Source organism: Dendrobates tinctorius, unplaced genomic scaffold (assembly GCF_039654945.1).
Source record: "Dendrobates tinctorius isolate UK_male_01 unplaced genomic scaffold, ASM3965494v1 ptg000006l, whole genome shotgun sequence".
Classification (NCBI taxonomy): Eukaryota; Metazoa; Chordata; class Amphibia; order Anura; family Dendrobatidae; genus Dendrobates; species Dendrobates tinctorius.
The window spans coordinates 14,593,632-14,618,812 of NW_027361674.1; the positions used below are offsets into that span (position 1 = coordinate 14,593,632).

At 45.7% G+C, this 25,181-nt stretch overlaps 1 protein-coding gene across 1 annotated transcript in view; it reads left to right on the top strand.

Annotated features, from left to right (window-relative positions):
• Positions 1-25,181, top strand: part of KCNH5 (potassium voltage-gated channel subfamily H member 5) — a 554,666-nt gene that overhangs the window by 360,450 nt on the left and 169,035 nt on the right. The window contains exon 9 of the mRNA XM_073570956.1: positions 20,415-20,614. Within this exon, the coding sequence (XP_073427057.1) occupies positions 20,415-20,614 (200 nt within the window). The remainder of the gene's footprint in view (positions 1-20,414; positions 20,615-25,181) is intronic.

Genomic DNA, 25,181 nt, shown 5'->3' on the forward strand with positions numbered 1-25,181 from the left:
ATGGCGCACTATGCGGTGGCCATAATACTGTATGGAGGAATATACTGTCTGTTTTTGGAGCTATTGGAGAATTTAAAATGGATATCAGTCATGTGATGTAAGAATTGAAGTATTTTTCATTGTACTGTACCGCTATTTCTCTGCCGTATCAAAGGATCATGAATTGTGTCATGTGTTACAGGAGCCCAGTGACACTCTTAGGCCCTGGGCCCACGAAAATCTGGAGCCAGCACTACTCCCCCCCACAACTTTAGCCAAATAACCCCCAGTTTTTATGCCTAATTATTATTATAAAGTAAATTAAGGTTGACAAGCTTAAGTAATAAGAATTGAGGTTTTTGGCATTAAAATGGGCACTGTAGGTGTGTTTCCTGTCCTCCACTCACTGCCGACTTTTCTTCCCTATTGACTTGCATTGGGTTTCGTGTTTCAGTCGGCCTTCGATTTTTCACGATAATCGGCCGATTTCATTTGACCCGACTTTTGCAAAAGTTGGGTTTCATGAAACCCGACTCGATCCGAAAAAAAGGCAAAGTCGCTCATCACTAGTTATAAGTTTGTCTTTTTGCCACCAGGTTTTATGTTCCATGCTCTTTGGATTAAATTGCATACTTTATTTACTGTAGGGGCATAGATACAATTGTTACTGAGTACTGGTCCTTTAATTCATTACTAATATTTATTTATATGACCCTTACCTTGAAATGTACCTGTGATTTTTTACCACCTTTGTGCAAAATTTTTTCTGCTCTTGTTATCATGTGTTATACATAAGCACTTTATCATATCCCATCCACTGCCCAGTTTTTCTGTTGAGAGATTTGTTTTGTCATTGTCTGATTCTGATTATGTTAATAAATATTCAAATTTACTTTAGTCATGCCAGTTAATAGGTTGATATGTGATGTGCCTACACAGTGGAATTCCACTCTGCACATGGTGCAATGACTGTGGCAGCAGCAACGAGTCCTGACACTGTATGTTATGTCGTATAGCCTGGGACAACTTAGTATGGACGTGGCGCATATCACGTTTACAGCGTGGGCACAGATTAAGGACCTATGCACCCTTCTGCACAGTTTTGAAATAGCTACTAAGATTGATTGTGCTGACAACGCCATCATCAGCATCACTATTCCGGTCATCTATAAGCTGGAGCAGACTTTGAATAGCCTGTGAGAGGAGATGGTGGTCCCAGAAGAAGAGGAGGATGCAGAGGAGGATGCGGAAGGGATAACATTGTCTCTAAGTTCAAGACTGTCGTCACACAGGCGGGTGCCAAGAGAAAGTGGATAACTGCAATTGAGGGGGGCTGGTGATAACAGACAAACTTTATTGAAGGTGCAAGATGTAGTAAACGCAGGTACGCGGGATGCAGTGACGAGACGGGAGTCGGGGTGAACTAAGGATGTAACTTTTATACATACTGTATATTTATATCTATAGGGGCTATCTTTTGTAACCGACAAGATAACGACAGTTATCCTCGCAAGGATCAAAACAATAATACACAGGTAACACGATCATGACTACCCGGTCGGGACCAGCAACTATAGGGCCGCAGTATGGCCGACTATGGGTCCAGTAACTACAGGTTATTAACTACAACGTGTCACTTATCCTCCTCTGACGTCCGGCAGAGTGGTGGTCAGTGCCTCTTCGGTGTCTTAGCCACTGGGCCCAGCCGACAAGGATCTGATGCAGGCTTCTGGTGTTCCTATGCCCAAGTGGAGTGTGATCACAACAGGCCCCTGAAGAGTTCCTCTGCATAGTGCCTCCCGGTGGAGGCGGGATGGCGTTGGCCGGAGCCTGGGCAGCGGCGGCCGGGTTGGCAGCGGGCAGGCCGCAACCGGGGGGCTGGAGATGGGCGGCAACAGCCACAGGTGACAATGGGCAGCCCACAACTGCGGGCTGGAGACGGGGCGGCAGCAGCCTCGGGTGACAACGAGCAGGCCACAACCACAGGCTGGAGTTGGCCTGCGGCTACCGCGGGCAGCAGCGGGCAGGCCGTGGCCGCGGGTTGGAGTCGGGCTGTGGCGGCCACGGGCAGCAGCGGGTAGGCTGCAGCCACGGGCTGGAGTCGGGCAGTGGTGGACGTGGGCGGTGGCGGTTAAGCCGCAGCCACAGGCTGGAGTTGGGCGGTGGCGGCCGCGGGCAGCAGCGGGTAGGCCGCAGCCGCAGGCTGGAGTCAGGCAGTGGCGGCCGTGGGTGCGGTTGTGCAGTCGGTGTCCCTCTGCTGGACGGTTGGGTGCCGCCTCCTTCCTGTCTGTGGTGAGTCTCTTTCCAGTCTCTCTCTCCAGTCCTTCTAGTTGCCGCTCACTCCTTCTAGCTCTGGCTCTGGCTCTCTGGCACCCTCTAGTCTTCCTGCTCCTTCTCTCCTGCTCTGTCGAGTGCCCCTTGCTGGCGTCCTCAGCTCCTTTTATATTGGCTCCGCCCCCACTCCTTCTAGAACTCTCTCCGGTCCGTCCTCTAATTACGTCCTCTGGAAACAGTCCCAATGGCAACTTGGTGACTGTCCCCTTGGTTCCGGTCAGGTTTCACAGCAGGGACCCTCCCTCCTACACTCCCCCATCCTGTATGCTCGCCAGTCCTCGAGCTAGGGCTTGGAGGGGCCTGGGCTGGCTTTTTGATGTGAAAGTCTTTTTTGCCATACGAACTGGTTCTGCTCGTAGCGTTCTGGGGGTTTGCCAGCTGTGGACCGCTCGGACTGTCGTGGTTCGACTGTGGTGGAGTCCTCTGGGGAAGATGGTGGATTGACTAGGGTTGCTGGGGTATCAATTTATGGAGGGTCTGTTTGTACCGCTGGAAGGTCTTCCTCATCGTCCTCATTTCATACTGCTGGTGGAGGTTCTGGGACCTGAGGAGAGGCCTCGGGTCATGAAGGGTCTGTGGAAGTACAGGGTCGTAACATATTACGGTGTACGGTATGGGTAGGGTGGTCTCCTTTTTCAGATTGTATTTCGTACACTGGCCCATCTGGGCTTACTCGGTGCAGTACCCGATAGGGACTTTCTTCCCAGCAGTGTCCCAATTTGTTTTGGGGGAGCTGATCTCGTATGAGGACACGATCTCCTGCTTGGAAATCGGTGGGTTGGGACGGGGTCTTCCCCGGGTGTTCCAGGTCCTGAAGTTTTGTGTGGATGGTTTGGTGCAGGGTTTGTAGCCGATACCGGTGATTCCAGACACACGAGGAGACCCCCGTCCATGGTTGTTCCTCCTCCGGGTTTAACTCCACCTTGGTGATTCCCTTGCCTTCCCGCCCAAATAGCAGTGAGTACGGGGTGTAGCCCGTGACCCGGTGTACCTGGTTGTTATAAACCCAGACCAGTTCGGGGATGTATTCGGGCCAGCGGGCCTTCTGGTCGCTCTCCAGGGTGTGTAGCATTTGGATTAACGTCCGATTAAATCGCTCGCAGGCCCCATTTCCTTGAGGGTGGTACGGAGTGGTTTGGGATTTATCGATACCATATAAGCGATGTAGTTCTTCCATTACTTTTCCCAGGAAGCACACACCTTGATCTGAATGGATCCATTGGGGGCAGCTGTATACTTAGATAAAGTTCTTACAAATCGCGTAGGCGGCCGATTCTGTTGTTTGATCTCGGGTAGGGGTCACCACTTCGAATTTAGTAAAATGGGCCACCATGACTAGACAATGCTCATACCCCTGGTGGGCGGGACCGATGGTTAAATAGTCTATCATTAAGAGTTCGAGGGGTGCTGCTGTTACTATTGTTTGTACTGGAGCCTGTTGCTTAGGTGGTTTAGTTAATTCACATAGGCAGCATGCACGGCAAACTTCTTCCACTGCGGCCTGCAAACGGGGATGGTAGGCCATTTGTTGTAGCCACTGAAAAGTCTTTTGTGCCCCAAAATGAGCCCCTTTTTCATGAGCCTCACGTGCAAGTTCAGGGATCCAGGCTCCCGGTATTATTACCTGCCAGGCCGTCGCTGATGTTGTGCGCAGCACTGTCTTCTGGTACAATAGTCCTCCTTTAATTACCAGTTTCTCCCACTGGCGTAGCATTAGCAAAGTGTCCCGAGTCAATGTCTCTCTTTGGATGTCGCTGGGTAGTCGGCCCATGGCCACCCATTGACGAAGGGGGCCAATTTCTCCATCTTCTTGTTGTTGTTGGATCCTTTTATCCAGGGATTGTTCTAATATGCCCCTAGCCGGTCCTATTTGGGATTGTTTTCGGTTTAAAGCTGTGATTCCGGCGGGGGCCACAACGAACAGCGTTTCTTCTCCTTCCAGCTTATCATCTCGGCTTCGCCCTGGAGTTGTACATCGAATCCTGGAGAGGGCATCGGCATGCACATTCTCCGTTCCCCGTTTGTAGATGATTTTATATTTGAATTTGGCCACTCGGGCTACCCACCGTTGTTCTAGGGCCCCCAATTTGGCATTGTCGAGGTAGGCCAGTGGGTTGTTGTCAGTTTGTACCACTATCTCAGAGCCAGCCAGGTACTCCGCGAACCGCTCCGTCTTTGCTCACACTACCGCGAGGAGCTCAAGCTTAAAGGAGCTGTAATTGTCGGGATTAAGGTTCGGAGTCGTGGAGTGATCGACTACCATAAGCAATCACTCTTTCTCGGCCATCTTGGACTTGTGACAATACAGCTCCTAGCCCTTGTAGGCTCCCGTCGGTGTGCAGTATGAATGGCTGCGAGAAATCCGCGTAGGCCAACACTGGGGCTTCCGAGAGTGTGGTCTTGAGATCTTGGAAGACCTCTTCCTGCGGTTCTTGCCACTCAATCTTACAAATATTTGCTTTGGCAGGGGCTCCCTTCAGCAGGTCTTGCAGGGCTATGAAGCGACGGTAATATCCGGCCAACCCCAGGAAGGCTCATACGTCTTTTACCATCTTAGGAGTAGGCCATCCTTGTATTGCGGTGACTTTTTCCCATGGACGGTCTAACGCCTTCGGCGGAGACGGTATGTCCTAGGTATTCGATTTGTGTTCGGAACAGGTGGCATTTCTGGGGTTTTACCTTCAACGTACTTTTGCAGCCGACCAAGCACCTGCCCCAACCGCTGCAGGTGGTCTTCAAACGTGGCAGTGTAGATGATAATGTCGTCCAGGTATATCAACGTGGCCTCGACGTTGAGATCTCCCAGACACTGCTCCATTAGCCGTTGGAAGGTCCCGGGGGCGTTGGCTAGCCCGAACGGCATGCGATTAAATTCGAACAGTCCCATGGACAAGATGAACGCGGTCTTGGTGCGGTGTTCCTCTGACATTGGCACCTGCCAGTACCCGCTGGCCAGATCTAGGATAGAAAAGTATGTTGCCTTCCCCAGGGCTGATAGGCACTCCTCTATACGGGGCAGCGGGTACGAGTCTTTGATGGTACAGGCGTTCAACTTTCGATAGTCCACACAGAACCGCAAGGTGCCATCCTTCTTTCGGATTAACACAATGGGGGCCGCCCAAGAACTCTGGCTTTCTCGGATAACTCCTTTCCGCAGCATTTGGCCCAGCAGTGTTTTTAACTCTAGGCATAGTTGCGGGAGAATCTGTCGGTACTGCTCTCTGATAGGGGCCGTTCCCTCAGTGGGAATGCCGTGCGTGATGGCTGTGGTGCACCCGAAGTCGTCCTCATGATTGGCGAATACCTCTTGGTACTGGCCCAGAAGTGCTCTCACCTTAAGTATTTGGGCCTGGGTGAGGCCAGAGAGTTCTGCACGCATTTTCTCCAGGATGGCTTGGCACTTCTCTTTGGCCGAGGACCCGGTGATTTGAATGGATTGAATAGCTACCGCCCATGGGTTCCCCGCCTGCACTTTTAGCTGGAATGCCGGGGTCGGCAGCACCTCCTCCAGAGGTTTCATCAGTTTCGCCATTTTGGCACGCGGTTTTAGAATGACGTCTTGATCTTCTAGGTTGACACAATGCACCAGAATGGTCCCCTTCCTCACAGTGGCCAAAGTGCGGGCCACCAGGACCCCAGGGGGTAGGCACTCTGAAAGGAAATGGCTCCACCTGCATCTCTACTCCCTCCAGAGGCACATGGGCCCGAATAGGCAGGGCCACGGTTGGCAGCGGGCAGGCCGCAGACGCGGGCTGGAGACGGGCGGCAGCGGCCGCGGGTGATGACGGGCAGGTCGCCACCGCGGGCTGGAGTTGGCCTGCGGCAACGCGGGCGGCAGTGGCCATGGGCTGGAGTCGGGCTGTGGCGGCCGCGGGCGGCAGTGGGTAGGCCGCAACCGCAGGGTGAAGTCGGGAAGTGGAGGCCGCGGGCGGCAGCGGGTAGGCCGCAGCCACGGGCTGGAGATGGGCAGCAGCGGCCGCGGGTGACGACGGGCAGGCCACAACTGCGGGCTGGAGTCGGCCTTCGGCAACCGCGGCAGTGGCGGCCACAGGCGGCAGCGGATAGGCCACAGTCATGGGCTGGAGTCGAGCAGTGGCGGCCGTGGGCGGCAGCGGGTAGGCCGCAGCCGCAGGCTGGAGTCGGGCAGTGGCGGCCGTGGGAAGCACGGTCGTGCAGTCGGTGTCCCTCTGCTGGACGACTCGTTGCCGCCTCCTTTCTGTCTGTGGTGAGTCTCTCTCCGGTCCGTCTAGTTGCCGCTCACTCCTTCTAGCTCTGGCTCTCTGGCACCCTCTAGTCTTCCTGCTCCTTCTCTCCCGCTCTGTCGAGTGCCCCCTGCTGGCATTCTCAGCTCCTTTTATATTGGCTCCGCCCCCACTCCTTCTAGAACTCTCTCCGGTCCATCCTCTAATTATGTCTCCCGGAAACAGTCCCCCTAAGAACCTTGGTGACAGTCCCCTTGGTTCCAGTCCGGTTACACAGCGGGGGACTCTCCCTCCTACAAAGATCTGAGAAACAAATGGAGGAGGAAGAGGTGATGGGCGAGCAACTTTCAGATAAAGAGGATAATCCTCCCCTCTCTGTTGTTTGTGGTTGGCGTTAGGGGACGGAGGAAACAAGCCTCACCGTTACCTAGCCACCAACACAGCATGGGCTTGGACCTCATGGTAGAGCCCGACATATGAGTGCCTTCTTGCTGCACTCTCTGTAACATGATCCCCGTATAGCTCTGATTAGGAATAATGCTGACTATTGGGTTGCCACTCTGTTAGATCCACGTTATAAAACCAAATTTTGCCAGATGATTTCAACCCTAGAAAGTGACCGGTGAATGCTGGAGTATTGAAACACACTTTTACACAAGTTTAAGAGAGCTTTTCCCCAAGACAGGAGTGAAGCATACAGTTCACATCGCAGCTCTAGACTAGCAACCTATCTGGCACATCAATTCGTCAACACCAAAACATTAACAGTAGCAGCAGCAGTGGTGGAAGTAGAAGAAGCAATTTCTGTGAGTCCTTTGACACTTTTTTAGACCAATTCGTGTACCAGCACAACAGGGTCCAATTCTTACACGTGGTGAACGAATGGAGAGGATGGTGCAGGAGTATCTAGAACTGAATATAAATACCATCAGGGAGGATTTGAATCCTTTCACATTTTGGTCTTCCAAAATGGATGGGTGGCTTGAGCTCACCTCACACACCTTGGAGGTTTTATGGTGCCCGGCAGCCAGCGTTCTCTCAGAACCTGTCTTCAGTGCTGCTGATGGTGAACTGACAGATAAGCGCAGCCGGCTGTCTCATGAAACTGTAGACCGCCTAACTTTCATCAAGATGAACAAGTCATGGATCTCCAAGGACTTTTTCACCCCAATGGCAGACTGTACAGACTAGGTGTATTGCATTTTTTAGTGAGATGTATTAATGTCATGTAACTGCACTCTGTGATATCTTTAGTGTGACTTCTGTGGCTGCTGCAGCTGATATTAAGGCAAATTTGTGGAAATGTGAACAGTCATGGTTGGTCTACATCTCCTAGGTTAGCTGTAGTGGAAGACATCTCGGTACCAATTATACTATTTCTATTCTTGTGACAGTTATTCCACTTCGGTGTTGTCAGGCACTTATTATTTAAAATGTGAAAACTCCAGGATGGGTGTCCATCTGTTGGATTGGGTATAGTGGAAGATCTGTCGGTCCCTATTATTTTATTTCTACTCTCGTGAAATTAATGCCACTTCTGTGGTGTAAGGCCCTGATTTGCTTAAATGTGGACAATCTAGGTTGGATGTCCATCTGCTGATTTGGGCTTCGTGAAAGATTTTTCGGTTCCTATTATACTATTTCTACTGTGGTGACATTGTTGCTACTTTTGTGGTGTCTGCCAGTAATTTTTGGAAATGTGAAAACTCCTGGTTGGGTGTCCATCTGCTGGATTGGGTGTAGAGAAAGACCTGTCAGTCCCTATTATACTATTTCTACTGTGGTGACATTGTTGCCACTTTTGTGGTGTCTGCCAGTAATTTTTGGAAATGTGAACAGTCCTGTTTGAGTGTCCATCTGCTGTACTGGGTGTAGTGGAAGACTTGTCGGTCCCTATTATAATATTTTTACTCTCGTGAACTTGATGCTACTTCTGTGGTGTAAGGCCCTCATTTGCTTAAATGTGAACACTTCTGGTTGGGTGTCCATCTGCTGGATTGGGTTTGGTGGAAGACCTATCAGCCCCTACTATTCTATTTCTACTGTGGTGAAATTGATGCCACTTTTCTGGTGAAAGGCCCTCATTTGTTTAAATGTGAACAAATTGATGCCACTTCTATAGTGTAAGGCCTTCATTTGTTTAAATGTGAACACTCCTGGTTGGGTGTCCATCTGTTGGATTGAATTTAGTAGAAAACCTATCGGTCCCTATTATACTATTTCTACTGTGGTAAAATTGATGCCACTTTGATTGTGTCTGCCAATAATTTTTGTAATTGTGAACACTCCTGGTTGGGTGTCCATCAGTTGGATTGGGTGTAGTGGAAGCCTTGTCAGTCCCTATTATACTATTTCTACTCTCATGAACTTGATGCCACTTCTGTGGTGTAAGGCCCTCATTTGTTTAAATGTGAACTCTTCTGGTTGGGTGTCCATCTGCTGGATTGGGTTTAGTGGAAGACCTATTGGCCCCTATTATTCTATTTCTACTGTGGTGAAATTGATGCCACTTCTCTGGTGAAAGGCCCTCATTTGTTTAAATGTGAACACTCCTTGTTGGGTGTCCATTTTCTGTATTGGGTGTAGTGAAAGACCTGTCGGTCCCTATTATACTATTTCTACTCTCATGAAATTGATGCTACTTCTGTGGTGTAAGCCCTCATTTGTTTAAATGTGAACCCTCCTGGTTGAGTGTTCATCTGCTGGATTGGGTTTAGTAGAAGACCTATCGGTCCCTATTATACTATTTCTACTGTGGTAAAATTGATGCCACTTTGGTTGTGTCTGCCAATAACTTTTGGAAATGTGAACACTCCTAGTTGGATGTCCATCTGTTGGATTGAAGGTAGTGGAAGACCTGTCGGTCCCTATAATACTATTTCTACACTTGTGAAATTGATGCGACTTCTGTGGTGTAAGGCCCTCATTTGTTTAAATGTGAGCACTCCTGGTTGGGTGTCCATCTGCTGGATTGGTTTTGGTGGAAGACCTATCAGCCCCTGTTATTCTATTTCTACTGTGGTGAAATTGCTGCCACTTTTCTGTTTAAAGGCCCTCATTTGTTTAAATGTGAACACTCCTGGTTGGGTGTCCATCTGTTGGATTGGGTTTAGTACAAGACCTATCAGTCCCTATTATACTATTTCTACTGTGGTAAAATTGATGCCACTTTGGTTGTGTCTGCCAATAATTTTTGGAATTGTGAACACTCCTGGTTGGGTGTCCATCTGTTGGATTGGGGGTAGTGGAAGACCTGTCAGTCCCTATTATACTATTTCTACTCTCGTGAACTTGATGCCACTTCTGTGGTGTAAGGCCCTCATTTGTTTAAATGTGAACACTCCTGGTTGGGTGTCCATCTGCTGGATTGGGTGTAGTGGAATACCTATCAGTTCCTATTATACTATTTCTATTCTCGTGAAATTGATGTCACATCTGTGGTGTAAGGCCCTCATTTGTTTAAATATTAACATTCCTGGTTGGGTGTCCATCTGCTGGATTAGATGTAGTGGAAGACCTGTCAGTCCCTATTATACTATTTCTTGTTAGGCGTCAGGTTTCTGCGCCTGCTCTGCAGGAATCCAGAGCCTCACATTCCGCGGTCTCCTGCTGTCTATCTACTGCAGAGAAGATTACTTTGCAGCAGACCGCTCCAGAGACCAAGTTCCTCTGTGCTTCTACTGGGCATGCTCACGAGACGATCTCCCATTGGAGATCGGGAGTCATGTGCCCAGGTCCTGCTCCAGATCTCATTGGTCCATCTCGGAGATCTGGAAGGTCCCTCACGGCTATAAAAAGTGCGCATGACCGGTCGGCCATGCGCTAGTATAGACTATACTTGCTATGTGTGATTGGTGACCGATGTATGACTCTGGTGACTGACTCATTTGAAACCCCTTCCCTCTGATATTACGCATGGTGATAGGGAATTAGTTTAGTAGTCAGCACCAGTCAGTGGCAAGCCTTAAGCCACTGTGCTCACCGCACCACTACGCTAGCGTCCGACATCGCGCTTGCTATCTGGCTTTGTCGTCGAGCGGCAGTGTCCTACGCCGCGCTGCAGTTGCAGCCCCTCTAGGCGTTCGCTGCAGCAACGTCGCACACACGGTAGGTCTAGAGGGATGCAGCTCCTCTGTCTTGGGTCCTGCTCCTGTGACCAAATACCGTGTGTGCATCAACATGAAGCCTGTGTCACTAACAGGTTCAGCGTTTTGTATGTTTTTTGTTGCGGCACCTCTGTGTGTGAACAGAGGCCGCTCTGCGCACTCCGGGTGAAGTTTAACCCGTATGCATCATACCGCCATATTGCTTGTCTGCCACCACTTAGCAGCAGTTATACCACCTACTGCACGGTGGACCCCGAGCGGCGAACACACTTTATTATTATTTTATTTAGTGCATTCCGCCGTTCCTAACAATTTCTACTGTGGTGAAATTGATGCCACTTTGGTGGTATCTGGCAATAATTTTTTGCAATGTGAACACTCCTGGTTGGGTCTCCTTCATGCGTGTTGCCTGTAGCAATAGGCCTCTGACACCGTCAGACCTCTATTTCCTTGGACTCAACTACCCGTGTTACTATCCTCAAATTTTTCTGTCAGTCGTAGTCTACAAAACTGATATTTGTGCCAACTGAGTGTGGCTCAGCATGAAAGCAGGTAGAGGTGTTGCATGTGGTATCAGGGCTCCCAGCAAAGGGGGCCTACACCGATCCCTCACCCACCTCGTATTACTGTGACGTTCAATTGAAAGCTGTAAATGCTGTCCCAGACCCCGATACCTCATGCCTGGCTGATTGCTGCAGTTCCATGCATGTGTTTTGGCAGGATTTTGAGCTGCTATAAGGTGTTGTGCATGTGTTTGTTTTTGCCTCCCATTGACCTGAATGGTGTTTGGTTATGTTCGGCGAATATTCGAGGAATTCATCGGCGAATATTGCAAATTCGGCAATAGCAATCCGAACTGAACATTGAAATATTCGCTCATCTCTAGTAGTGGGTTTGTCTCATTTTATCCCAATTGGAATAAAACTTTTTGAATATTTTTATCCAAAAAAGTCTGGATTTCTCCATTCTCTGTGGCTTATTTCACCAAGAACCAAAAGGATTGGCAGACCGAATTTGAAATTTTGGATCCTTAGCTTCCCTGACATCATCTGTTAGGGGAGAGCCAGAAAGACCCTATATACATTGTACTGTCTGTTGAGTTCGCCAATATCTGTGGGTTTTGGCAGTCGTTTGTCTAATATGTATGGGGGCCTTTACTCCATATGAATTTGCAGTTCTTACAAGTCCATCTTCCTCCACCAGTTCACCAAAGGATCACAAGAACAATCGGTCCTACACTTATTATTGCAGTTGAGATAATACAACATGGTTTCATTGCTAAAGGAGGGATTCTTTAAAGGTATATGCACAAGGAGTTTTTTGGATCTGCGGATTTTGTAGTAAAATCCGCAGATAAATCCGCAGGACTAAAGTCCTGCGGTTCATCTGCGGATTTGCCTGCGGTTTTACACCTCATAATGGATGAGGTGTGAAACCGCAGCGGTTCTGCACAAAAGAATTGACATGCTGCGGATTGTAAACCGCAGCAAAACCGCGCGGAAAAATCCGCAGCATGTGCACAGCGTTTTTTTACATAGGAAATAAAGGTACTGTACAACGCAGCAAAATCTGCTGCGGACCCGCAGAGCCAAAACCGCTGCAGATCTGCAGCAGAATCCGCAGTGTGTGCATATACCCTTATGGTGCAACTAGGTTATAAAGTGGGCATATAGGACAAGTGGACTCAACGTCTAGAACAGCATTTATGTGATGTGTCTGTCCAACAAGTCTCATACAAGAGGTCAAAGGAAGGTTGGACATCACTTAGAGATATAGTAAAGCATTTGAGGTTTCTTCTGAAAAAAGTAAGAAAATAAACTGACAACCACCTCCTGTTAAATGAGTATTTCCTGTAAAAATCTTTGTATGACCCAGCAGTATTAGTGCAGGGGGTCTGTGCACCTAGGAAGTAAGAAGATATCATTGCCGTACAATCTCTTTTATAGTATTTGAGTTATTTTTCTTTTCGACACTATTGAAGCATTTCAGAGAAAATACAGTTAGAATATCCCACTTCGAAGGATAGCCAAAGACCAGACTAGCCAAGCTCCTCCGCAGACTGGCTCCTCCCAGCACCTCTCTAGTTGATTGACATGTCTCTCCTTATGTACACAAGAAGGAGAAACCTGTCAAGTGCCGGAAAGAGCTGATTGGGGCCAGCGCTATCCCAGTCTCATCTCTCTCTATGGTCTCTATCTGCAACTTCGAGTTATATTCGGTCTGAAACACCAGATGATTTTAGAGACAATACATTTGGCTGCAGTCGTGCTGCCAGACTCTGAAAACTGCTGCCGGCAAACAGTTTAGACAGCAGGAATCAGATGACAGGTTCCAAATTGAAAGGATAGTCAAAGACCAGACTAGTCTGGCTTCTCCCCAGACCGGCTCCTCTCAGCATCTCTCTAAGTGATTGACAGGTCTCTCCCTATGTACACAAGAGGGAAAAACCTGTCAAGTGCTAGAAAGAGCTGACTGGGACCAGTGCTGGCCTAGTCTCGTCTCTCTTTATGGTCTCCGTCCGCAACTTCAAGTTATACTTGGTCTGAAACACCGAATCAATTTAGAGACAATATACCTGGCTGCAATTGTCCTGACAGACTCTGATTCCTGCTCCCCGCTGACGGTTTAGACTGCAGGAATCAGATGACAGGTTCCCTTTATGGGATTTCTATTGTTTAAAAAAAAATTATAATAGTGACATTGGAATATTTGTTTGATGAGGCAAGAAGTGGTCATTATTTGCCAAAAGTCTATAACCTTAAATAAATCTGTATTTAAGTAAAATGTATATTGTTCTTACACTGTGTTCCAAATTATTAAGCAAATTATATTTTTCTCTGATTTTCCTAAATAGTCGGTACAAATGACAGTCAGTCTAATAAAAGTCACCACCCGCTAGAGTATACATCGAATTTTATTGAAGAAACCTCTCAATGATAACAGTATAATCTCCAAAATGAATAAAAACTCAAATTGCACTGTTCCAAATTATTAGGCACAGTAGAATTTCTAAACATTTGATATGTTTTAAAGAACTGAAAATGCTCATTTGTGGAATTTGCAGCATTAAGAGGTCACATTCACTGAACAAAAAAGCTATTTAACTCTAAAACATCCTAACAGGCCAAGTTACATGTTAACATAGGAACCCTTCTTTGATATCACCTTCACAATTCTTGCATCCATTGAACTTGTGAGTTTTTGGAGAGTTTCTGCTTGTATTTCTTTGCATGAAGTCAGAATAGCCTCCCAGAGCTGCTGTTCAGATGTGACCGGCCTCCCACCCTCATAGATCTTTTGCTTGATGATACTCCAAAGGTTCTCCATAGGGTTGAGGTCAGGGGAAGATGGTGGCCACACCATGAGTTTATCTCCTTTTATGCCTATAGCAGTCAATGACTCAGAGGTAGTGTTGAGCATTCCGATACCGCAAGTATCGGGTATCGGCCGATACTTGCTGTATCGGAATTCCGATACAGACTTCCGATATTTTTTCAATATCGGAAGTCGGCATCGGAATCGGAAGTTCAAAGTTGATTGACAGCCTGACGTCATCATGATGCGCGGTGTGTGCGCATCATGATGCGCCGTCATTTCGGGCCTTCCGGGGGTCTCTGCCGGCCTGCCGGGGGGCTGTGTGTACTGCCCGGGGTCTGTACCGGCCTGCCGGGGGGCTGTGCCGGCCTGCCGGGGGGCTGTGTGGACTGCCCGGGGTCTGTACTGGCCTGCCGGGGGGGCTGTGCCGGCCTGCTGGTGGTCTGTGCACCCTGTGGGGGTCTGTACCGGCCTGCCGGGGGGCTGTGCCGGCCTGCCGGGGGGCTGTGCTGATGTCCGGGGGTCTGTGCAAACATCATCCGATGGGACTATAAGTCCCATCTGGCGATGCCTGCTACCATGACAGTGATTGACACATTAGCCAATGATGGGACAGTAGTAGTCCCATCATCCGGCTAATGTGTTAAATGTTAAAAAAAAAAAAAAAAAAAAAAAAAATACTACATACATACTACATACATACTACATGCATGCTACATACATACTACATGCTACATACATACTACATATATACTACATGCATGCTACATACATACTGCATGCTACATACATACTACATACATACCACATATATACTACATACATACTACATGCATGCTACATACATACTACATACATACTACATGCATGCTACATACATAACATATATACTACATGCATGCTACATACATACTACATGCTACATACATACTACATACATGCTACATACATACTACATACATACTACATGCTACATACATACTACATACATACTACATACATACTACATGCTACATACATACTACATACATACTACATGCATGCTACATACATACTACATACATACTACATAAATACTACATGCATGCTACATACATACTACATGCTACATACATACTACATACATACTACATACATACTACATGCTACATACATACTACATACATACTACATGCATGCTACATACATACTACATACATACTACATACATACTACATGCATGCTACATACATACTACATGCTACATACATACTACATATATACTACATGCATGCTACATACATACTACATGCTACATACATACTACATACATACTACATGCATGCTACATACATACTACATACATACTACATGCATGCTACATACATACTACATGCTACATACATACCACATACATACTACATGCTACATACATACCACATACATACTACATGCTACATACATACCACATACATACTACATGCTACATACACACCACATACATACTACATGCTACATACATACTACATACATACTACATGCTACATACATACTACATACATACTACATGCTACATACATACTACATACATACTACATGCATGCTACATACATACTACATACATACTACATACATACTACATGCATGCTACATACATACTACATACATACTACATGCATGCTACATACATACTACATGCTACATACATACTACATATATACTACATGCATGCTACATACATACTACATGCTACATACATACTACATACATACTACATGCATGCTACATACATACTACATACATACTACATGCATGCTACATACATACTACATGCTACATACATACCACATACATACTACATATATACTACATGCATGCTACATACATACTGCATGCTACATGCATGCTACATACATACTACATACATACTACATGCTACATACATACATACCACATATATACTACATACATACTACATACAATACATTCATACAATACATACATAGACATACAGTACATATAACATAGAGTAACATACTTACCAATACTTGTCACATTGTTCCCCGAAGCCATTGTCTTTTAAAGGAATAAATATTAACATAACAAACCACAAAAATACTCACCCACGATCCGAAGCAGTCCACGAGTGTGTCCCACGACGATCTTGGGTAGAGAACTGCAGCATCAGCTGATGCCGCCGTTCTCTACGGGCTGCAGGAATCCAATGACGGAAGGTAGGTATCCTTCCGCACTGTATTCCTCCGCCACTTAAAAAAAAAAAAGTCCCTAGTCTCACTTTATGCCATTGCTGTGTGGGAATTTCCCACGCAGCAATGGCATAAAGTGAGACTAGGGACTTTTTTTTTTTTTAAGTGGCGGAGGAATACAGTGCGGAAGGATACCTACCTTCCGTCATTGGATTCCTGCAGCCCATAGAGAACGGCGGCATCAGCTGATGCTGCAGTTCTCTACCCAAGATCGTCGTGGGACACACTCGTGGACTGCTTCGGATCGTGGGTGAGAATTTTTGTGGTTTGTTATGTTAATATTTATTCCTTTAAAAGACAATGGCTTCGGGGAACAATGTGACAAGTATTGGTAAGTATGTTACTCTATGTTATATGTACTGTATGTCTATGTATGTATTGTATGAATGTATTGTATGTAGTATGTATGTAGTATATATGTGGTATGTATGTAGCATGTAGTATGTATGTAGTATGTATGTAGCATGCATGTAGCATGCAGTATGTATGTAGCATGCATGTAGTATATATGTAGTATGTATGTGGTATGTATGTAGCATGTAGTATGTATGTAGCATGCATGTAGTATGTATGTAGTATGTATGTAGCATGCATGTAGTATATATGTAGCATGTAGTATGTATGTAGCATGCATGTAGTATATATGTAGTATGTATGTAGCATGTAGTATGTATGTAGTATGTATGTGGTATGTATGTAGCATGTAGCATGCATGTAGTATGTATGTAGTATATATGTAGTATGTATGTAGCATGCATGTAGTATATATGTAGTATGTATGTAGCATGCAGTATGTATGTAGCATGCATGTAGTATATATGTAGCATATATGTAGTATGTATGTAGCATGTAGTATATATGTAGTATGCATGTTGCATGCATGTAGTATATATGTAGTATGCATGTTGCATGCATGTAGTATATATGTAGTATGTATGTTGCATGTAGTATGTATGTAGTATGAATGTAGCATGTATGTAGTATGAATGTAGCATGTATGTAGCATGTAATTTTTTTTTTTTTTTTTTTTACATTCAACACATTAGCCGGATGATGGGACTACTACTGTCCCATCATTGGCTAATGTGTCAATCACTGTCATGGTAGTAGGCATCGCCCGATGGGACTTGTAGTCCCATCGGACGATGCCTGCACAGACCCCCGAAGCCTGCACAGCCCACCGGCAGGCCGGCACAGCCCACCGGCAGGCCGGCACAGCCCACCGGAGCCTGCACAGACCACCGGCAGGCCGGCACAGCCCCCCGGCAGGCCGGCACAGCCCACCGGAGCCTGCACAGCCCCCCGGCAGGCCGGCACAGCCCACCGGAGCCTGCACAGCCCCCCCGGCAGGCCGGCACAGCCCCCCGGCAGGCCAGCACAGACCACCGGAGCCTGCACAGACCCCCTGGCAGGCCGGCACAGCCCCCCGAAAGGCCCGTACAGACCCCAGAGAGGCTGTACAAGGGAAAAACAGGGTTTTTCTTATTCCGATACCGGAAGTCCCATAGACTTGAATGGGACTTCCGGTATCGGAATCGGCGATACCGATACTTTTTTTTAAGATCGGCCGATCCATTCCGATCCGATACTTTGAAGTATCAGACGGTATCGCTCAACTCTACTCAGAGGTATTCTTTGCAGCATGAGATGGTGCATTGTCATGCATGAAGATGATTTTGCTCCCGAAGGCACGTTTCTGCTTTTCATACCATGGAAGACAGCTGTCAGTCAGAAACTCTATATACTTTGCAGAGGTCATTCTCACACCTTCAGGAACCTTAAAGGGCCCTACCAGCTGTTTCCCCATGATTCCGGCCCAAAACGTGACTCCTCCACCTCCTTGCTGACGTCGCAGCCTTGTTGGGACATAGTGGCCATCCACCAACCATCCACTACTCCATCCATCTGGACCATCCAGGGTTGCTCGACACTCATCAGTAAACAAGACTGTTTGAAAATTAGTCTTCATGTATGTCTGGGCCCACTGCAACCATTTATGCTTGTGAACACTGTTTAGGGGTGTCCGAATAGTAGGTTTATGCACCACAGCAAGCCTTTGAAGGATCCTACACCTTGAGGTTCGAGGGACTCCAGAGGCACCAGCAGCATTAAATATCTGTTTGCTGGTTTGTAATGGCTTTTCAGCAGCCACTCTCTTAATCCGATGAACTTGCCTGGCAGAAACCTTCCTCATTCTGCCTTTATCAGCACAAACATGTCTGTGCTCAGAATCAACCACAAATCTCTTAACAGTACGATGGTCACGTTTAAATTTTTGGGAAATATCTAATGTTTTCATCTCTTGACCAAGGCATTGCACTATTTGATGCTTTTCAGCAGCAGAGATGTCCTTTTTATTTCCTAAATTCCTTGAAACCTGTGCCCTGCTTAATAATGTGGAACATCATTCTTAAGTAGTTTTCCTTTAATTGAGCTCATCTTGTAAACTAATTATCACAGGCGTTTGAGATTGATTTCAGTGATCCAAAGAGCCCTGATACACAATACCATCTATGAGTTTATTTGAAAAACAAGAAATTACATCTTTAGGACACTTAAATCCAATTTGCATAATAATTTGCAACACAGTGAATAGTCTATAAACTTCTGACGACATGTCTGCGAGTTACCAAGCAATAAATTTTATATTTTTTACTGACAAAGAAAAATGGTCAAAATTTAAAAAAAACCAGTGCTTTCAGATCTCAAATAATGCAAAGAAAACAACAAGTTCATAATCATTTAGAAACAATACTAATGTTTGAAGAGTTCGGAAATCAATATTTTGTGGAATAACCATGATTTTTAAAAACAGCTTTCATGTGTCTTGGCATGCTTTCCACCAGTCTTTCACACTGCTTCTGGCACAAAATTTTAAGCAGTTCTTTGTTTGATGGCTTGTGACTATCCATCATCCTCTTGATTACATTCCAAAGGTTTTCAATGGGGTTCACGTCTGGAGAATTGACTGCCCATGACAGGGTTTTGATGTGGTGGTCTCTTGATTTTTGCCATAGCTGTAAGTTAGCCTAGTTATGTTTGCAGGGTGAAATAATTTTACTCTTTAACCTAATGACATGGGGATGGGAGATCTGTTTTAAAAAAAAAATTGAGCTCCGACTCATAGAAAGATGTATAAAAAATTGATTCTGCTCAGAAAGTTAAACCTAAAAACAACATTTAGTTAGAAGCTGAGCAAAAGGCCAAATCAACTGCCAAATTCATCATTTGTGAGGGGAGTAAAGGGAATTTGTCACCAGGTTTTTGATACCTCATCTGAGAGCATTAGGATGTAGGGACAGAGACCCTGAGTCCAACGATGTGACACTTAGTTTACTGGGTGCAGCAGTTCTGACACAATCAGAGTTTTTAGATTTAGCAATGCAGCAAAGCTAAGAAAGCACGTTGAAAGTGACCTGCTTATCACAGAAGGGGTGGAGTCGTACAACTGCTCACGTGCCAGTTAGTCACAGCAGTGATAATGTCCTTAAGTGTAAGTAAACAACAGCACACAGCCTGATAAGTGACACATCACTGAATTCAGTGATTTAACCCCTACATCATGATGTCCTCAGATTACATATCAAAAACCTGCTGGCAGATTTCCTTTAAGTCACTTTTCTTACTCTTGTCACATGTTGGTGATGTTTTTTGGTGTCAAATTTTTCAAAATGGCCCTGGGTGTTCATAAATTTTGTGTAAAAATGAAAAAAGTACTATTTTTGCACATTTTTAGCTTAAAAGTCGCAAAATAATTGGAGTACGTAAAATCACTAGAGGAGGGAGTGACCAGAATAAATTTGCACCAAAATTTAGCATTTTTTTTTAAATTTGCAAATTGAAGAATCATTTGAAAACATCTGGCAATCCCAAACCCTGTCCACTATGGCAAAACTTAAAAAAAAAAGTGGAAAAAAATGAAATAAACGTTAAAAAGGTGCAAATTAAAAGAAGAGTAACGAAAAATAGGCAAAAAGAAAACACTGAAAACTAGACAAAAATAGAAACAAATGCAATAATGAATTTGGTGTGTTTACAAATGGGTATATTACATTAAATGTCACAATCCCTTGTGAAACAAGTACCGTTCTTTTGTATATATATGATGTTTATACTGAATTATTAAATAAGATGGTGTTGAAATTGTGCTTCTAACACGTTTAATTATATTGCAAAAAAAAGTAAAATGTCAACTGTGCCTTTTCTAGCTGACACTGACCTTTCTGTTTTAGCTCTCCTTTATGCAACTATTTTTGGAAACGTGACCACCATTTTCCAGCAAATGTATGCCAACACCAACCGCTATCATGAGGTGCTGAACAATGTGCGTGACTTCTTAAAACTCTATCAAGTTCCTAAAGGCCTTAGTGAAAGAGTCATGGATTACATTGTATCAACGTGGTCCATGTCCAAAGGCATTGATACAGAAAAGGTACGAGTCCATGAGGTAAACGTCCAAAAATTATGCATTTCAATTCTAAACAACTAACCACATTCATCTCCATCACTAATACTTTGTATGACCTGTATCATGTACATGCAGCATGTGGTCATTGGGAAAGAAGTAATGAGTGCTATTCTCACATATGGGATCTGTTTAAAAGGGACACTAAATCTAGAAAAACCTGCAAGATCCTGCATTAATCAATCAGTCTCATAGAAATCTTCCAAAGAGTAAGTGGGTGGTCTGAAACGAATATTGATTTTCATCCTAAATGTCTCTTTATTTATCTATTATGGTTAATTTAAAAAGTTTCTGCCCTTCCCTCTCTAATCTAACTGGTTAATTCCAACATATGCTCAGTATGAGCTCCCTTCTTACTGCACAATGTTCTCACTGCACAGTGACAGTGCACTCCCTCGCTGACTAATTAGAATTGATGAGCTGGCAACAGCATACATCAGTGTGCATTATGAGGAAAGAATGTGGTTAGTAGAGAACAGCCCAACCCCTGACAGTGATGTCTGTTTCAGGGGTAGGGCATCTCCTTATACTGCGCACTGAGAGTGCACTCTCTTGCCATCTTATCACTTACGATAAAAGCCAGGGAGTGAGCACACTGTCACTGTGCACTGAGAAGAATATTGTACAATAAGATGGGAGCCAAGCTGAACATACATCACAATTGACAACCGATGCATGCTCAGTAGAGCAGGGGCTAGTCCAGCTGCTGAAATGAGTCCTTAATGATAATGCTTCATTTCAGGGTGGGGACAGAGGCTGTGGCAGTGACAGCAGCATCTCCCCCTGATGATGCTTCATTTGAGTATCCCAGCATGTACCAGGGATTCTTAAATAAAGCATCATCAAAATAGAAATAGGTAAAAACAAATGTAAAAATTAGGCCTTTAGATTAGAGAAATAAGCATATGGAATTTTTTATTAAACCATATTATAAAAACTGTTATATTATTAAAATAAATCGACATTTAAGATGAAAATCAAATATTAAACCTCCTGCTGACCAGTTTCATATTCAGCTGGTGAGCGTCTGAACCCCCACCCTCTAGGTCATGGGGGCATGGCTTTGCAATCTTTCAGTCTGCTGTAAATAGAGCAGGGAGGGGAGGATTCTGCTGCAGACAATTGTCTCACAACCAGACACAGGACAGTGTAAAAAGACATGACTGAGCTTTGTTATATATAGTTCAGATTTAATTGTATTAGAAGACAAAATATGATTTTAAAAAAAGGAGGACGAGCAGCAATATTTTTATCTTTGTGCAATTTCTGTGCTTAGTGTTCCTTTAAATATTTAAATAACCTACTCTAAACTGTTTCTGGCTACTGTTAAATTTAGAGATAAGCCAAGCAACTATCTCAAAATTTGTTTAAGGCAGATTTGCTCAAATTGGCCTGCAGATTGGATTTGATCTGAATAATATTCAATCTTAATGGAAAGTGCTACAGAAACATGTTTTTTTATCATCTGATGTTTTCCCACACTCTAACGCATAATACGTCTAGTGCTGGTGCTGGGAAAATGTTACAAAGTTAATAAAATATTATATTCCCTATCTTGGCACCATAGCTCCTGATCTGGTCGTCCACTCACTCACTCTGGTCTTCCGATGTTCAGGTGTTGAGTAGTCTTCAAATGGCCACATTTAGCGCGAAGCACTCCTTTGATGTTACTGGCGTGCATTGTGCAACACATGATCCCATGAGCCAGAAGAGTCTAGAGACTGATCCAAAGACCAGAGGGAGCAAAACTCGAAACTGTGGTGGCAGAACAGGTGAGGGGAGAGCCTATGATTGATGGGGAGGCATAATATTTTATTACTTTTTAACCTTTACTTTTTGTTGGATTTGTGCAAATTGATCCTCAAAAACTTGACATTTTGTAGAATCTGAAATTCTGAAGGTATTTATTTGGCGTAAATAACTATTAATTACGAATGAATTTGTTCAGATAGTGAAGCGTAGACATGCAGCTCTCAAATCGCTCTGTGAGCCTTAAGCCCCAGTCACTCACAGCGATCTCGCTAGCGAGATCGCTGCTGAGTCACAAGTTTTGTGACGCAACTGCGATCTCACCAGCTAGATCGCTGTGTGTGACACTTATCAGCGACCGGCCCCCTGCCAGGTATCGCTGATCTTGCTCGAATGGCCTGGACATTTTTTTGATCATTGGTCTCCCGCTGGCCAGCACGCATCGCTGCGTGTAGCAGGCGGGAGACCAGCGATCAGCGAGCTGGAGCTGGTAACCAAGGTAAACATCAGGTTTCTAAGCGCCGCGCGGCGCTTAGAAACCAGATGTGTAAGTTAGATACCAGGGCGCTGGTGCAGGGAGCCACGGCGCTTAGAAACCCGATGTTTACCTTGGTTACCAGCTCCCTGCACCAGCGCGCTGGTATCTTAACGAACACTGCGGGTAACTAAGCGGCGTGCCTCGCTTGTTACCCGCGTGTCGCTGTCCTGATCACTGCTGAGATCTGCTTGTTTGGCAGCTCACCAGCGATCATGTAGCAACACACCAGCGATCCTGACAAGTTCATATTGCTGTCGGGATCGCTGGTGAGTCGCTATGTGTAACAGGGCCCTTAGACAACTCTGTAGATAATATCTTTGGTCTAATTCTAGGTATTCTTCAAGACTGATATTCTTGGTGCCGGTTTATTTATATGGTCCTTAATGCAAAGCTCATATTGAGGTAGAAAAATATGGCTACACAAGGTCAGGGCTGGGCCAGGTTGCATGAAGAGAAATTATTTCACCTTGGTATGACTAGATTATTTTAAAAAAAAAAAAACTCTACTACAATGCAATGTTTATTTTTTTTTCCTAATACAGATATAGAGTACAAAATAATATACTGAAAAAATTATGCTGTTTGCATCTGTGGTAATACATTGGTGAAGGAGGGGCTGCTGGCCCCTTTTTCCACCAGAGTGTGAAACAGCTGACAAGATGATGTAATTTCATCATGTCAGTTGTGCACTGCGGAGAGTCAGTGCATCGGAGACATGAGCAGACTGTCGGGGGTGAGTATGTGGTTGTCACGCCGCCTGTCACGTCGCTCTCACCTGGGGACGGGACCTCGGGCTCGACGGCACCTCTTCCGGTGCCGCGGCCGCTCCAGGGGTCCCGTCGGGTGCACACACGTACTTCTCGTACTTAGTTCCATGTCTGCACAAGGTTCTTAGTGTGCACACGCGCTCTTCTCTGCTATGCCTCCGGTCATGTCCTCTCTATGGTATTGGAGGACCTGACCCAGAAGTCCTAGTGCTCATGTGCTAATCAGGCCACCTCTTCCTATGGGAGGTGACTGATTATTGTTGTGCTTCCTGGCTGGGTCTGCCTTGTCCTTGCCTGGCTGTGCGCTGTATTCGGGTCCTCTGCCTTGTGCTCTGTTGTGCCTCTTGGCACATGCTCTGTCCCTGTACTCTTCCTTGTGCTCCACTGTTCCTCCTGGCACATGCCCTGTCCCTGTACTCTGCCTTGTGCTCCGTTGTGCCTCCTGACATACACTCTGTCCCTGTACTCTGCTTTGTGCCCCGTTGTGCCTCCTGGCACACGCTCTTTCCCTGTACCCTGCCTTGTGCTCCGTGGTGCCTCCTGGCACATGCCCTGTCCCTGTAACCTGCCTTATGCGCTGTTGTGTCTCCTGGCACGTGCCCTGTTCCTGCACTGTGTTCTGTCATGCCCCTTGCCTAGCCCTGCACTCAGGCGTGCTCATCTGCAAACGCTCGATCTAACTCTGTACTCAGGCGTGCTTCTTTGCACGCGCCCTGCTTTGCTCACTTCCGGGCGTGCTAGTCTGTGCACGCCATACGTGCCCTCATGTATCCACCTTGCACTACCCTGTATCTAGCGCACTCCTGTGTACTCGTCTTGTACCCGCCGGACGAAGCCGGGTGCGGTGAAACGCGCGTCGGGGCTCTCGTGCATCTCCCCAATCCTTCTGCATTGGCAATCATGACTCAAGGTAATGTGCAGACCAGCTTCATTATAACTTCACTTTTTTGATACACTGCATTTGCACTTTATCATTCTGTTTTTGCTATTTCTGGGTCTGCCAACCATAGAATTTATATAGACCTTAGCCGTTTATTTAACATCCATGCAGCATCATTGGGGAATGCGTGTTTCTTAAGTACTTTTCTACCATCATATTTAGTACTTATATGTTTGGCTGAATTACTCTCTGAATACCCTGTCTTTTAAGATTATTGTTGCAATAAAATTTATTTTTTCTAAAGAGACTCCTATTTTTCTTTCTTTTCCTTATTTTTATTATTATGGTAATTTAAATAGTAGTGATCCTATTTGGACCTCTTACATCAAGGTTATACTTCTCTTTTTCCTTTGGTTTATATATACTGGCTTAGGGGTTCTGTCCCAATTGGCCATGGTGACAGCTTTGTAGGTTTAGATCGTCCTGTACCCTGCATGCCCCTGTGTCCACGCTTTGCATGTTCCTGCAGACACACTTACTCGTGTCTCCTGTGAGCCGGCCACCTGGTGCCAGCAGTCGTGGTACCTGACCCCCTTGGGC